At 44.0% G+C, this 16,161-nt stretch overlaps 1 protein-coding gene across 1 annotated transcript; it reads right to left on the bottom strand.

Annotated features, from left to right (window-relative positions):
* Positions 1 to 1,255: 1,255 nt before the first annotated feature.
* tmem175 (transmembrane protein 175) lies at positions 1,256 to 12,975 on the bottom strand. The gene is made up of 10 exons (XM_083643966.1): positions 12,719 to 12,975; positions 11,531 to 11,569; positions 11,160 to 11,257; positions 11,008 to 11,059; positions 10,177 to 10,212; positions 10,004 to 10,087; positions 7,102 to 7,266; positions 6,358 to 6,436; positions 5,239 to 5,374; positions 1,256 to 3,350 (listed from the first exon to the last, which is right to left on the bottom strand). Exons 1-10 carry the CDS (start codon positions 12,908 to 12,910, stop codon positions 2,675 to 2,677), a joined length of 1,557 nt encoding a protein of 518 aa, XP_083500092.1. The 5' UTR covers positions 12,911 to 12,975; the 3' UTR covers positions 1,256 to 2,674.
* Positions 12,976 to 16,161: the final 3,186 nt, after the last annotated feature.

Below are 16,161 nucleotides of genomic sequence, written 5' to 3'. Positions count from 1 at the left end.
AGAGAATGGAGGGAATTAATCTGAGGTCTTCCGTAATATTGGGTTGACGAGACTCTTTAAAAATGGATTAAAAAAAAATCAATATTGACAGAACTAAAAACAGCAGCAGCCCAACAAAACTGGGCCTTTCTCCACATCAAAATATACATGTGATAAACCCAACGTTAACTCATTCACCGCCAATGACGTGTTATCAGCAATGGCCTTCCCCGCCAAGGACGTGTTTTTGTTTTTATTGGTGCAGCGCCTGCAGCAAACACTTGCCCAGCCTGTCACACAGACACAGGTCCCTGCCTTCAAAGGGTAGCCGACAGCACGCGATCAAACACATACCGCAGCTGTTGTTTTGAAATTGAGCTAGAGGAAAAGCAGAGAACGGGTAACGCTTCCTTGTGCAGAGAGGAGAAACGCCATTGAAACGCCGAGCTGGAGTCGCCTTCCTCTGTGCCAGCCAGGAGAAAACGGGAGAAAGTAATCAAGAGATGTGTTTGATCATCGGAGGAATGAGGAAATGATCGATCAGTTTGCGAGGGCGGTGAGGACGTGTTGAATAGCCGAGGGGAAAACGGGAACGATCATAGATATGACAGGGAGACATGGACGAGGACGGTGTACCAGAACAAATCAAAATAAACACAGGAACAGCTAGGCAGCAGCGGGCAGAAGGCACTCACAGCAGCCCGCTGTCCTTCTCAAGAGCTCGTTCATGAAATCGCTGGGCTGCTCGCCCTCCAGTGTTGCTCCTGGCCAATCCCAGCGCCACAGGGCGTGGTTATTGCTTATCCTATGTTGGGTTAGAAATCTAAAAGGGGGATCGTGTGTGTGTGTGTGTGTGTGTGTGTGTGTGTGTGTGTGTGTGTGTGTGTGTGTGTGTGTGTGTGTGTGTGTGTGTGTGTGTGTGTGTGTGTGTGTGTGTGTGTGTGTGTGTGTGTGTGTGTGTGTCTGTCTGTCTGTCTGTCTGTCTGTCTGTCGGTGTGTCTGTCTGTCTGTCTGTCTGTCTGTTTGCACTTCATGTGTGTATATATATATATATATATATATATATATATATATATATATATATTTTTTTGTCATTTGTGTCCTAACGAATAATATTTACATGTCTGATGTCAATACAGTTCAAAATAAAAGAATTGAGAGTGAGTTATGCCTGAGATTGTGCCCTTTTACAAAAATGCTTTTTTCTCCCTTTTCTCTTCCCAGACAGGCTTTTTTGGTGAACATGGGGTGTATAAAAAGGGTTATAAGTAGAGTACAGAACATGCTAAAAGCTAACTTTCTTTTTGGGGGTGAAAGTAGAGACTTAGATCTTCATTTCGAGGTATTGGACATCACTGTAGTCCTAGTACAGAATTTACTGTGGGTCTTGAAAGATGACCAAACATTATGGAAATACTTGGCCTGTGCCAAAAATGCCAGTCAGATATTGGCAGTGAATGAGTTAACAGTGGCATGAAAATACATGCTATGTTGAAGGAGGCATTGTTACTGCACAGCCTTCCCATCTGTCTGAAATAATACATCTGTGCAATATATTAAGAGGGTTAAGATTACATACCACAAAAAACATATCTGAATCATAAACATTGACTTCATATTTTAGTCAAAAGTGCAATTGAAAGTTTTATGGCCGTACCCATACAATGCTTGTTTGAAGTGCCCAGCACTCGCCGAAATTGAAACCCAGTTAGCAAGTCATTTCTCACATCTAGTTTGGGGAATAAACATCATTATAACCCTGTGTGGAGAAATTAATAAGAAAACAACTAAACTAATATTGAGATTGCCTTGAGCAAAGGTACTTAACTTCACACACCCAGCCAACAGCAGGGGGCAGCCTAGCATGACGTTCACAACTACAAATGTCTGTGACTGAATGTGAAAAGAAACGTGCCTGGGTAAATGAAAACAAAAAAACAAAATGCAGACTGAATGAAAAGTAGGGTGATTGGACGGAGTGTGAATCTTCACTTTGTACTATCTGTTGTGTTGCAGATCTGTTCTTTTCAGGTTGAATTGGTCAATACAAAAAGATAATTAAATGCACTCTACTGGAATAATTCGCTAAATAATTAGCGGTGGGATTTGAAAACATCTCTAAACCTAAATGAGCCTTTCTGATTTTTTTAACCTCTTATTACTTTGTGACATGTGGGCAACAAAGAGATTGGAGTGCGATTGGAAAACGTAGAGATCATGTAAATCTTAACTAACTGCATTCGTAGTGATTGTTGATTTTTGGCTAATTAAAACAATCATTAGTATATTACAAAATGTAGAAAATCAACTCAGATAGGCTTTGGCTGTCAATATCAATAGATTGACTATTTGTCTACTACAACACCATTCCGGTCCATCTCAGTCGACTCCATATATCCAATCCCATTTCAATTGATTCATACTCGGGATTTTCACTAATCTTAAACTTTACCGATAATCAACCCACATTGTATCGTTAATAATCTTGCTAATAAGCACATGGGCAGTGTTTACCTTCTCTCTCTGTTTTCCTCACGGAGATCTCGCATTTCTCACTCCATTGTGATGCGTTTTACATCACAACGCGTCACAACGGAGCTGAATCTCATACAAATGGAAGCCAATCAAAAACTCATTAGGAGGCCATGCATGTTTGCATCATCTTTCTTTGCTGCGCCAGTTCCCTTCTCCGCAGCTAGGTGGTGACTAGTGCGCTGAACGGCAGCCTGGTCTCCTCGTCGTCCTCTTCTAGAATAGTCCGTGGGTCGGGCCTATCGGGACAGAAAATGAGCCGCAGCAGCGCCATCCCGACACGCACCAACAGCCTCAACACCAGGAAGGCAAACGGCACCGTGATCTCCATCAGGTGGAAAATGGAAGCGCTAAACTTACTCAGAATACACGTAAGGAAAAACGTCCCTAGAGCGACGCAAGGGTACAACGCAAGCTTAGCTAGCATGAACACGTGCTCGCGTCCGCCATATCTCACATACGGGTGCAGGGTTTCCCGCTCGTTGTAAAGGGCAACCACCCAAATAGCTAGCTGGAAAATGCCCGCGAAGAAAATGATGACGCAGCTAATCTGAATGGCCTCCAATTCGTTGCGGGAGTTGCGCGGGAACTCGTGCGTCAGCTGGTAGGCTAACGGCAAGCCTCCGACGAAGGCCAGCGAGAAGGTGTTGAGCAGGCCCATGGAGCGCGTGGTCCTGGTGACGTGCAGGAACAGAGAGTGGTGCACGAACCAGAGGAGGCCCACCGTGGCGAAGGAGCCGAAGTAAGCCAGGTACTCGGGTCCGTAGTCCTGCAGGGCGGCGGTCAGGCTGCCGCCGTAACGCTTCTGCACCACAGCCGGGTCCGGGACGTTGTCCTCGCTGGAGGGACCACGGAGGAGATGAGAGGTTAGTCGGGTCAGCACCATGATCACACTTCCATTATGGATCTGTATACAGAATCTAGCAGTGGTGGGTATACTGAAAATATATACTCAAGAACAAGTACAATGACTCCCATAAAAAAACTATTCTCAAATGACCATTTGAGAAGCCTACTCAGGCAAGTAAAAAGTAAAAAATAAATAAAAATGTACCTGGTTAATAAATTACCGTAAATTCCGGACTATAAGACGCACCGGTCTATAAGCCGCGGGACCAAAATTGACTATTTTTTTCTTCTATAAGCCGCACCGGTCTATAAGCCGCGGGTGTTTTGATGTTTAATTACCATATGAAAGGGTTCGTGCACAGAGAGGAATGTCGGGAAAGCGATGGCTGTTTGGGGAAGCTCCCATTTATTAACATTTCAACAAAACAAAACAAAAGTCAGGTCACTAATCCCCAGACAAAATCACACAACAATAGGCTATATGTGCAGCAAACCTGTAACCAGAGAAGTCAAGTCACTAATCCTCGTCTTCCTCTTCTTCCTGCGTACTGAAACCACCAAAGTCCTCATCTTCAGTGTCGGAAACGAACAGGTTCAGGGTGGCTTCGTCAACCACTCTCCTCTCTCCTTCATTGTCACTCAAAACCAACGAACTCCTCTTCATCACTGTCGGCATCGAACAGCCTCTGAAGCCTCTGACGGCCCTCAGCGCCAGCTGTGGCGGCGTCATCCTCTTCATCCCGCAGCAGTCCAGCGTTTTGGAACCCGTTGGTGATTGTGGATGTTTTCACACTCCTATAATATTCCGTGCTGAGACAGTTCCTCCTGCTGCACCGTCCAACGCCTCACCATTGACTCATCGATGCCCAGGTTACGCGCGGCTGCTCTGTTTCCCTCTTTTAATGCGAGATTGACTGCTTTCAACTTGAAAGCTGCGTCGTGTGAATTTCTGCGTACCTTCCCCATGGTAAGTGAGAGTGTTGCTTCTACTGCTCGTTCTCATGCTGTCGAGAACGAGCAAAGCTTTTTTTTGGTGAAAGAATCCTCCAGGGCGCTTCTTGTTAACAGTCCGAGTGAGTGGCAGGTCGAACGTCAAAGGCACTTCATCCATATTTATGATCTGCTCCGGTTCGATGGAATATTCCTTGATCTTCCTTTGTGTGAATTCGCCGAAGTTTGTGATTTTCTCCTGGTAGTCGGGGGAGGGAGTTGATGGCCGAGTGGCCGTTTGCTTACCGTAATTACCATATGTAAGTGGTCACGCACAGAGGGGATTGTCGGGAAAGAGATGGCTGTTTGAGGAAGCTCCCATTTACCGTATTACCGTAACATTTCAACAAAACAACATAACACAACACCACCGTTGTTTATTTTTACAGTGCACACAGTGTCCGCGGTGTGGTGAAAAGAGGGCAAGAGAGGAAATTAAAACAGAAGTGGATTTATAGTTAGAAAGAGTGCTAAAAAAGAGAGATTTTATTTGTATTTTTTTTTTTTTTTCTGAAAAAATCCATAGATAAGACGCACCGTTATATAAGCCGCAGGGGCCAAAAAACGGGAAAAAAAGCCGCGGCTTATAGTCCGGAATTTACGGTACTCAATGTACAAATTACTTTGAATTTTTATATATTTTAGGATGCAGTGCAAAAAAATAAACACAAGAATAAGAAATAGCATTTGTTGACAAAAATGTGTTTTATGAAGTAGTCGTAGAGCATGTAGGCAAATACTTGTAATGTGTCATTACCTGAGCTAAACACATGGGATGCAGTAAGGGTCCAGTCGTCCATCTCTCGTGAACCCATCCCATCTATTCATCTAACCATCTAACATCTAACAACTAACCCCCCCAGGAAGACAGGAGAGAGAGCAACAAACCATATGTCCAGGATGAGCAGCGTGGCTACAATGGCAAAAACCCCATCGCTGAACGCCTCCAGTCGCTCCTTGGAGAGGGGCTCATTGGGATGGTACGTATAGAACAACATGGAGTCGGGGGTCTCCTGCACCTGACCTGAAGGAAACACACATTTGTTTTATGTTTCTCAAGTGGCGGCACAGGTTGAAAGCTTACAATCCAAAATGCTGCACATCCTCATCCAGAGTCTGTTTTTAAGCAGTGCAAACGACATGTGTGTCCATCAGGGTGGGAATTACACGGAAACCATGAGGCTATGGCCTCTGTTAGCCCCTCCCTCTGGACGTGATGCCCTGAGATCCCTAAGGCCACCATGGCAGTGCCCTGCTACCAGCCTGCTACTGTCAGTTGCTTTAAAAGCATCAGTGGTCTCAGTTTAATGTAACCTGCCCTGTGCAAAGGATGTGTCGTTGGCAAATTTTAACACACATAGAGCAATGGCCTTTGTGCCCTGACATGTGGCCTTGTGCCAAAAAAACAAATGCAATGCCGAAAGCCAAATGGCCACGCCCCTAAAACAATGAAATTCCCACCCTGGTGTCCGTGCAGCACGGGATATCGGAAGAGAGAGAGAGAGAGAGAGAGAGAGAGGGGGAGAGAGCATTTTGTGGTCGATAGTGGTTCAAAGCCAGTGAAATATGCATGCACGCATGCACTCACTGACCTGCACGCATGCACACACTGACCTGCACGCATGCACACACTGACCTGCACGCATGCACACACTGACCTGCACGCATGCACACACTGACCTGCACGCATGCACACACTGACCTGCACGCATGCACAGGCACATGTGCACAGTTTAAGAAATGTCTGGAAATGAATGGAGAATTAACTTCCTCATGGCTGAGACTTTGGCACGCTATATAATAGACACAGCGGCTCGAAATGCGTGCGCACACACATGCATGCACAGTGCGAGAGAGAGGGGGGTGGAGGAGAAGGGTTTGACTTGCGCAAACCTGCACCGCGGCACACACTTGAACACCTGGGTGTGATTTTTCCTTTATCTCGGTGCACAGGTAAGCACAGCATGTTTTGTCTACTTGTCAAACATCACACAACGTGCTGCTTACCAAGTGCTTTGCTGCGACACCACTTCAAAGACTCGGAGATGTAGGGCAGGAAGATGACGATGGCTAAAAGCACGTAGGACTGAAAGAGAAAATGAAGAAGTTACTGCACAAATCAGAACTCGACTTCAATCTAGATTTAAATGTGTGGCAGCAGCAGGAGCCTGGGGGGTCAGAGAAGTGACTGGAAGAGTTGTTGGACCGACCAGACAGACAGATCTGACAACTAACTAATGTAAAGATGCAACGCAACACACACACACACACACACGCACGCGCACACACGCACGCATGCACGCACACACACACACACACACACACACACACACAGGGATGTGAAAATTGCTGAAAAAGAGCAAGCTCAGTCAACAGTTAAAATGTTATAGTTCAAGTGATGCGCGCGCATACACACACACACACACACAAACAATAACACACAAAAAATGCATTTAAAACAGCTAAATCTAAATGAAGAAAGTTTAAGTGAGACAGCAAAATATTTTTCAGGATTCCAAATTTCTAGGTGCTACATTCAATGAATATATCATGGTCAAATCAAATTCAACAACCAAATTAATGACTTTGGTATAGCTGCCATAAACACATGTGACCGTGGTCAAACAACAACAAACAAAACAATTGCTATCCTCTATTCCATGCCAGTGGTTATAATGAATGAGGTCATGATCTAATCAGATCAAAATGCTACACACATCACCTTTAAACAGTAGAAGAAGAGAGACCTACCAGCTGGAAGAATATGAAGGAGAAGATGCTGGCGAAGAAGCACATGATTGGGACCCTCATGATGACTTTGAGGATGTGGTGTTTGTAGAAGGTCTGGTTCTCTGAGATCTGGATCTGCTCGTTCAGGAGGAACGGACGGCTGAAGGCATAAACCACAATCACTGCCTGGAAAGAGGAAGAAGACATTATGGATTTTACAGATGCAATATGATTATTAGGGGTGCTCCGATCCGGCTAAGCCACGATCCGATCCGATTCCGATTCCTGGGGTCACGATCCGATTCCAGAATCGATTCTCGATTCCAACGATTCTCGATTCCAGAATCTAGAATCGATTCTCAATTATGTAGTTTTATATTGCAATAACACACAAAGGTAAATATAAGACAAAAAATGACAAATGTATTAATGCTGAACTTCAAATTCAACTTCTGTATTACAGTCAGGGCCTAAATTTATTTTGCAAACTAGGGGGGAATTCCTCCCTTATTTTCTTCAGATAAGATGGCTTTATAGGCTGGGGGGGATCTGTAGACTTTGAGAAGGATTTATAGATTTTGGGGGGAATACATTAACCAGAGTTCTTAAGTGCAAGAGGTGGTGGCACCGTGGCAGTACAGTACACAAATGACATGAACATTTGGACACTTATTCAGCCGGTATCTTGCATGTTGCGTTTAGGTGCACTGTAAAAAAAATTTTTTTTTTTTTTTTTTTTTACGATTTTAAGAATCGATTCTTGGGAGTTTGGAATCGATCCAGGAATCGTGGCATTAAGAATCGCAATCCTTTCAGAATCGATTTTTTGGAGCACCCCTAATGATTATACAGAGTATAATACCCGAGTGGAATTGGGAGTAGAAGAGGGTTAAACAAATAACATTTTTAATTACAAAATACTATAGTATCCATTATGGAAAAGATTTGCCATGCGAAATCAAGCAGTCAAAAACACAGATGATTTGGTCCTCAAAAACACACATTTTATAATCCAGTCTTAAAATGACTCAAAGCTTTAACAGTAACTAATATATATGCTTTACTTCAGATCATTGTCTTTAAACATCATTGGATTGAAACGAATTTGCTGGGATGCCAGTGATGAGTCCAAAGGGTTAACAAGTCAGTACTAGCTATAAGTGTCCATTGTCCTACAAGTGTCCAAGTCCCACATTTTACTGCTTGTGTGCTGCACTGCGGTTATTTTTCATTATCAGAAGGAACAGTGGATGATGGTCTGTTAAGAAGTGTGGAGGCAGAAGTGTAGAAGAGATGGTAAATGGTAATGGTAAATGGCCTGCATTTATATAGCGCTTTTATCCAAAGCGCTTTACAGTCAGTAGGTACATTCACCCATTCACACACCGATGGCGGCAGGTTACCATGCAGGGTGCTGGCACACCAACGGGAGCAATTTGGGGTTCAGTATCTTGCCCAAGGACACTTCGACATGCAGACTGGAGGAGCCGGGAATCGAACCACCGACCTCTTTTATCCAAAGCGATTAGTGGACGACCCGCTCTACCTCCTGAACTACAGCCGCCACAACTTTCCTCTTCTGTGAATGCATGGGCCTACAGTATCATCCAAAATAAGAAATATTACCATTGTTTGCTCTATATGTTGAGGTCATATATACATATATGTTGAGGTTATATAGATGTTTGGTCTTTATGTTGAGGTCATATATACATATATGTTGAGGTTATATGTTGTTTGCTCTATATGTTGAGGTCATATATTACATATATGTTGAGGTTATATAGATGTTTGGTCTATATGTTGAGGTCATATAATATTGACCTATAGAGATTTTGTCTCTCAAACCCAAATCAGAGAATATGTTTACTGTTAGATATGATTTTGTCCAGAATTACAACAAGACTATCTGTATCGTAGGTAGAGAGATAGCAGAGGAATTATGATCAAAATAGCCATTCCTCTACATTCTCTAATTGTGTTAACTTCTAGTAAATCAAATAATGCTGAAGTAAGAATTCATCAATTTGAAGGTCCCCTGGTGGTCCACGTTCCATGTTGAGAACCTCTGGTTGGGTCTCTGAAAAGTTTGCAAACAACCAGGCCGCCCCACTGCCCCAGTGACACACATTTAACCTCTGAATGAACCTGTCATGTTGCTACTCCGGTGACGCGGTGTCGTGTGACTGTTATAATCCAGTGGTTCTCAACATGGGGTCAGAGGACCACCGGGGTCCTTGAGTGGGGTTCCAGGGGGTCAAACTGATGTATTGCTAAACTTCACTATTATTTCATTTGAACACCATTAGCGAATGTAGAGGAATGACTGTTCTGATCATAGTTTCTCTATCTCTCTGCCTACAACAATGGTTCTCAAATTTTTTCATGTCAAGGACCCTTAAACTGAGACAAATTAGACTACAGGCCCCCCATCTGATAAGATTTTTGCTTGAAACCCATGACCAAAATAGCAATACAATCTGTCATTATATTACTTATGGATGGAATTATATTATGATTATATATATTCTCAGATTTGGGTCAGGGACATATCAAATGGGGGTCTGTGGTCCTAATCTGGACTAGATTAGGGGTCCTTGATATGATGAAAGGGGTTGAGAATCACTGTAATAATAATCTGCCTCCTCACCATGACAGTAGCTATGATTGAGATGAGCGCGTCGCTGTAGGCCAGCAGGCGGTGTGAGGACTGCGTGCTGCCGGGGCCCAACTTTCCTCTTCTGTGAATGTATTCATCTTGTACCTTATTATGGCAATAGGGAATGCAGTATCTTATAGTGATATTTGATTAATCTGTTGATGTCAGTTACTGAGCTCTCCTTACCTGGATGTCAGTTAATGTCAGTTACTGAGCTCTCCTTACCTGGATGTCAGTTAATGTCAGTTACTGAGCTCTCCTTACCTGGATGAGGCCGATCACCATCACACAAGCACAGAAGAGCAAAATCCCCAGGATGTTCTCGGGGAAGGTGGCCATCAGGGAGAACTGCACAGGAAAAGGGCGAATGACATCATCACCGTCAACCAAACACTTCCTGTCTGGTGCACACAGACTCTGCAGTGGCTCATACTCACTGTGTACGGCAGAAAGGTGATCAGCATCATGCAGGCCTGGAATAGAATGGAAAGCAGAAGGTCAGATTAGGCAAAAACTTTCACCAGAGAGGAGTTTGATTCACAAACAAGACAAAGTGCTACTACTAGTATCTAGTATTGTTTCTCTCTCTCGGTAGTCTCCTGTATAAAGACAGAGAGAATGACACAGGCTAGACAACTACTGCTAAGTACACATACATAATACTATCTTCTATATAGGACTGGTTCAGTGCTACTCTAAAATAGGATTCCTAAATTAGTATTATTCTCAATTTGGTACACTGTAATTGTGTAATAGCTAAATTCTTAAGATAAGATGTGATATTTATTTATTTATTTATTGTGATTTTCTCCCCAATTGTACTTGGCCAATTCCCCCTGCTGCCCCACCCCCTCTGCCGATCTGGGGAGAGCCGTAGGCACACACATGCTTCCTCTGATACATGTGCAGTTGCCAGTCGCTTCTTTTCACCTGACAGCAAGGGGCTTCACCGGCAGGACGTAGCACGTGGGAGGATCATGCTATTCCCACCGGTTCCCTTCCGCCCCGGACAGGGGCCCCCCGACCGACCAGAGGAGACGCTAGTGCAGCGACCAGGACACATAACCTCATTCCGGCTTCCCAATAAGATGTTATTTTTGTTTTTCTTAAATGCAGTTAGGAGACGTGATTCTGTCATATCAAATATCGTAAATATAATGAATCCTAAATTTGCAAGAAGAAAGATTTTCAGACTTGGTTTGGAGTTTCAGGGCATCTGACAGTAGTGTTGGAGTACACTATCTGACAGTGACCTGACTGATACTCACCAGGTTCAGGAGAGCAAGGCAATCGTCAATCCGTACGATCACCTGGAATAACCTGTGACATCCAACATGAAGAGTGAGGAACTGAGAAGTCATAAACTTTTAAAATGGCTCTCATCATCATCATCATCATCATCATCATCACAATAACTCACCTGATATGAGCAGCCCATGCAACCGTCACTATCAGGAACGTCATCAGATACACAGCAATCTTTGTTGTCAACAGAAGTTGAACACTTTCCCTTAACTCCTAAAGGCAGATAAACATTTGTTGGATCAGATTTTCCAATATTTACAGTCCTACATAAAAGTCACTATAGTTACACAGTATTACTATAAGGGTTTAATGTTTATAGCGAGCTTATCGTACTATATAAATTGGATCTCCTGTGGTATCTCTACAATATTCCTCCAGGATATGACAGTTTATAGTTTTTCTGTGAGTTTTGTGTCGTAGGACTGTAGTTTCTTTTAGTAAGGGAATTGCGGGACATGCATATTACACATCTATAACCACTGTTACCTCGTTATCTTCAACCTTCGTATGTGCAACTGGTAATATCTGTAAATGAATGAAAATGGAAATTATATGAGTAGAAACATCAAGGCATCTCATCTCATCCCATGCATCAAATGGACACAATTTATGCATGGGCCTACAGTATCATCCAAAATAAGAAATATTACCATTGTTTGCTCTATATGTTGAGGTCATATATACATATATGTTGAGGTTATATAGATGTTTGGTCTTTATGTTGAGGTCATATATACATATATGTTGAGGTTATATGTTGTTTGCTCTATATGTTGAGGTCATATATTACATATATGTTGAGGTTATATAGATGTTTGGTCTATATGTTGAGGTCATATAATATTGACCTATAGAGATTTTGTCTCTCAAACCCAAATCAGAGAATATGTTTACTGTTAGATATGATTTTGTCCAGAATTACAACAAGACTATCTGTATCGTAGGTAGAGAGATAGCAGAGGAATTATGATCAAAATAGCCATTCCTCTACATTCTCTAATTGTGTTAACTTCTAGTAAATCAAATAATGCTGAAGTAAGAATTCATCAATTTGAAGGTCCCCTGGTGGTCCACGTTCCATGTTGAGAACCTCTGGTTGGGTCTCTGAAAAGTTTGCAAACAACCAGGCCGCCCCACTGCCCCAGTGACACACATTTAACCTCTGAATGAACCTGTCATGTTGCTACTCCGGTGACGCGGTGTCGTGTGACTGTTATAATCCAGTGGTTCTCAACATGGGGTCAGAGGACCACCGGGGTCCTTGAGTGGGGTTCCAGGGGGTCAAACTGATGTATTGCTAAACTTCACTATTATTTCATTTGAACACCATTAGCGAATGTAGAGGAATGACTGTTCTGATCATAGTTTCTCTATCTCTCTGCCTACAACAATGGTTCTCAAATTTTTTCATGTCAAGGACCCTTAAACTGAGACAAATTAGACTACAGGCCCCCCATCTGATAAGATTTTTGCTTGAAACCCATGACCAAAATAGCAATACAATCTGTCATTATATTACTTATGGATGGAATTATATTATGATTATATATATTCTCAGATTTGGGTCAGGGACATATCAAATGGGGGTCTGTGGTCCTAATCTGGACTAGATTAGGGGTCCTTGATATGATGAAAGGGGTTGAGAATCACTGTAATAATAATCTGCCTCCTCACCATGACAGTAGCTATGATTGAGATGAGCGCGTCGCTGTAGGCCAGCAGGCGGTGTGAGGACTGCGTGCTGCCGGGGCCCTGGTGCTCCGACACCGGGGTGACATCATCATGGCTCCTCGCGGTCCTCTTCTTCTCCATCTCCTCGTCGTCGTGGTGCTCAATGATCTCCTGGTCGTCCTGGTTCTCCCCCATGGCGGCGGGGGCCGTGGAGCGAGCCGAGCATGCACCCACCAGCCAGGGGACTGTGTGCACACAGCAGCCCCAGAGCAGGAGCAGCTGACTGGGGACAACAACCCGGAAGAAGCCGCGGTGTTGTTTTCCTCCTGACCACGCCCATTCAAAAAAAGGTTCCTAGTATGACCCCTTATGTGTATCAAGTGAGTTGGATTTGCAACGAATGACTTTTAATTTTTAATTTTTATTATACATTATTATGTATGTATTGTTTCAATGTCCTTTCAGTGGTCTGGGAGAGCACAGAAAGCATGGATTCTTGCATTTCCAGAAATGTCAACAGCTGTCAACGATGCAATATAACATTTTCCAATGGTATGTGTATTCAATTACCGTGACATCAGTATAATTTGTGTATTTTAGCGTTTTTAGCCATTTACCATTTTAGCGAGTTTGAATGACGTCCTTTATTTTGAAAAATCCTGACCGGAAATCGGGGGAAAACATTTGCTAGGTTTCCTGCTGTCTAAATCTTCATATCAAAGAGGTTCACTTCGTTCATACATAGCTACATACATGTAAAGCCTTTAAACATGTCTGGTGCGCAAGCCGAGAACGGAGAGACAGCCGCGCCTCTTCTGAATACTGCTGGGATCAAAACACAGGTATGTCAAACAATTAAGTCCAACAATAGCCTCAACGCGAGACTCATCAGCCATTCTTCTCGCGTTGAGGCTAGTCAACCAATGAATGTAGCTTAGCTAAACAGTCCAGCTGCTTCGAATCATGTGTACACGCGCCGCGGTACACGCAAAATAATCATGTGTTTCGCCTATGGTTTCGCCAAATAATGGGGAAACTTTAGCACCGGTACTTGTCATTCATGTCATCTTTACCACTTTCTAAAATTGTTAGGGTTCGCGTGTTATTGTGGCACGCAAGTAATTCACCATGCAGCTCGTATTTTCAGCGTTCAAACTTCCGATTTCCCTGTACTCTTGTGTGTCTTCCTCGTGCGCTGAAAGCAAACATGCTCTCAGTCAGTTCACGCGGCCCAGAACAATGCATGAGGGGATGTTTGATTCCCAGGGTCAAAGTTTCTAACAGGCGGCGTTCCGTGCCCGTCTTTGCATACATTTCATCATGGCAGGTATATAGGGGGTCATCTCGCCATTCCGAAGTGTCGGCATTCCGATCATTGACTTCTACGCTTTCGGAGAGGCGGCCCTTTTCATCTCCAAAAAAGGTTTCCCATTGCGAAAGATATTAGGTCCGCCTTTCCGACATAGCATCTTGGGTTATTTAGCCTACAGGGGTGGGAGAGGATAGGTTTTACGCTTCATTCACACTAGTCTGGGCACCTTCCACCCCGCTTTTTGTCATGGGGGCGTAAACCCCGGACCCAGAATTAACACCGGATGGTAATGCGCTTAACAACGTCTTTGTTGCCGTTAGCTTGATGCGGTGATGTTACCTAAACTAGAGTCTGATCAAAACAAAGCTAGCGTTACATAAAACAAAACGTTCATGCAATATGGCATCTCCGCCACAACCGCCTGACACACCGGTCAAAACGGTGAAAGAGGATTCTGATACTTGGGTCAAATTGTCAAGTTAACGTGAAAGTTGACGAGCTAGAAACGCTGCCATCCGGTCTAGGGCGGGCTCTAGGCCGGAACCAGTAGGGTGACAAAATCAATTGTGGGCGGGAGCCAGGCTCTTTCTCGCCGAGAAGAGCCTGGTGACGCGAGGTTACATTCACACAGACAACCTACGCCTTGCCTTGCCTCAACCCACGCCTACGCCGAGCTGGGCGTGAACCTGTAACACGCTTTTGCGATCACACCGCACGCCTTTTGCACGCCGAACCTGGAGCCGAGTCACAAGCGCCTCTCCTCTCTCCCGACTGTATTTTTTCACGTGTTGTCCAGAATTGTCATGGGTAGCCTCTAGGTAAAATAAATCGGATATATTTAATGTTCTATTGATGCTGGATATGTATAACCAGGTCTGACTATAATCGGACATTTTAGAGAGGTGATCTTGCAAGAATAGGCTATGTGCTGGCAGCCTGGCACAACAACATTGTCCATCTTGCTTCTTCGGTCGCTATTCTCTCTCCTGAAGATTTGTTTGCCGACGGGGAGAAAGCCCCACGTGATAGCCACCCGTCAATCTCTCTGTCTCTCTGCTCAACATGTTGTAGTAACTCCATTTTATTTTGAAATTCAGTTGACTTTGCAATTTCCGACGGATATTGTGCGTTTTTCTTTCATGGCTTGACGCTTCATTCACACAGACAACCTACGCCTTGCCTTGCCACAACCCATGCCTACGCCGAGCTGGGCGTGAACCTGTTACACGCTTTTGCGATCACACCGCACGCCTTTTGCACGCCGAACCTGGAGCCCAGTCACAAGCGCCTCTCCTCTCTCCCGACTGTATTTTTTTACGTGTTGTCCAGAATTGTCATGGGTAGCCTCTAGGTAAAATAAATCGGATATATTTAATGTTCTATTGATGCTGGATATGTATAACCAGGTCTGACTATAATCGGACATTTTAGAGAGGTGATCTTGCAAGAATAGGCTATGTGCTGGCAGCCTGGCACAACAACATTGTCCATCTTGCTTCTTCGGTCGCTATTCTCTCTCATGAAGATTTGTTTGCCGACGGGGAGAAAGCCCCACGTGATAGCCACCCGTCAATCTCTCTGTCTCTCTGCTCAACATGTTGTAGTAACTCCATTTTATTTTGAAATTCAGTTGACTTTGCAATTTCCGACGGATATTGTGCGTTTTTCTTTCATGGCTTGACGCTTCATTCACACAGACAACCTACGCCTTGCCTTGCCTCAACCCATGCCTACGCCGAGCTGGGCGTGAACCTGTTACACGCTTTTGCGATCACACCGCACGCCTTTTGCACGCCGAACCTGGAGCCCAGTCACAAGCGCCTCTCCTCTCTCCCGACTGTATTTTTTTACGTGTTGTCCAGAATTGTCATGGGTAGCCTCTAGGTAAAATAAATCGGATATATTTAATGTTCTATTGATGCTGGATATGTATAACCAGGTCTGACTATAATCGGACATTTTAGAGAGGTGATCTTGCAAGAATAGGCTATGTGCTGGCAGCCTGGCACAACAACATTGTCCATCTTGCTTCTTCGGTCGCTATTCTCTCTCATGAAGATTTGTTTGCCGACGGGGAGAAAGCCCCACGTGATAGCCACCCGTCAATCTCTCTGTCTCTCTGCTCAACATGTTG

This window comes from Poromitra crassiceps (assembly GCF_964638095.1).
Source record: "Poromitra crassiceps genome assembly, chromosome: 10".
NCBI classification, from domain to species: Eukaryota; Metazoa; Chordata; class Actinopteri; order Beryciformes; family Melamphaidae; genus Poromitra; species Poromitra crassiceps.
The sequence above is the reverse complement of the archived record's forward strand: the minus strand, read 5'-3'. Positions and strand labels throughout refer to the sequence as shown.

Excerpts from the sequence above, each read along its gene's own strand:
- tmem175 (XM_083643966.1), bottom strand. The coding sequence starts at position 12,910 with ATGGGGGAGAACCAGGACGACCAGGAGATCATTGAGCACCACGACGAC. Across the intron at positions 11,060-11,159 it reads GCATGGGCTGCTCATATCAG|GTTATTCCAGGTGATCGTAC; the intron begins GTGAGTTATTGT and ends TGGATGTCACAG. Across the intron at positions 10,088-10,176 it reads TCACCTTTCTGCCGTACACA|TTCTCCCTGATGGCCACCTT; the intron begins GTGAGTATGAGC and ends TTTCCTGTGCAG.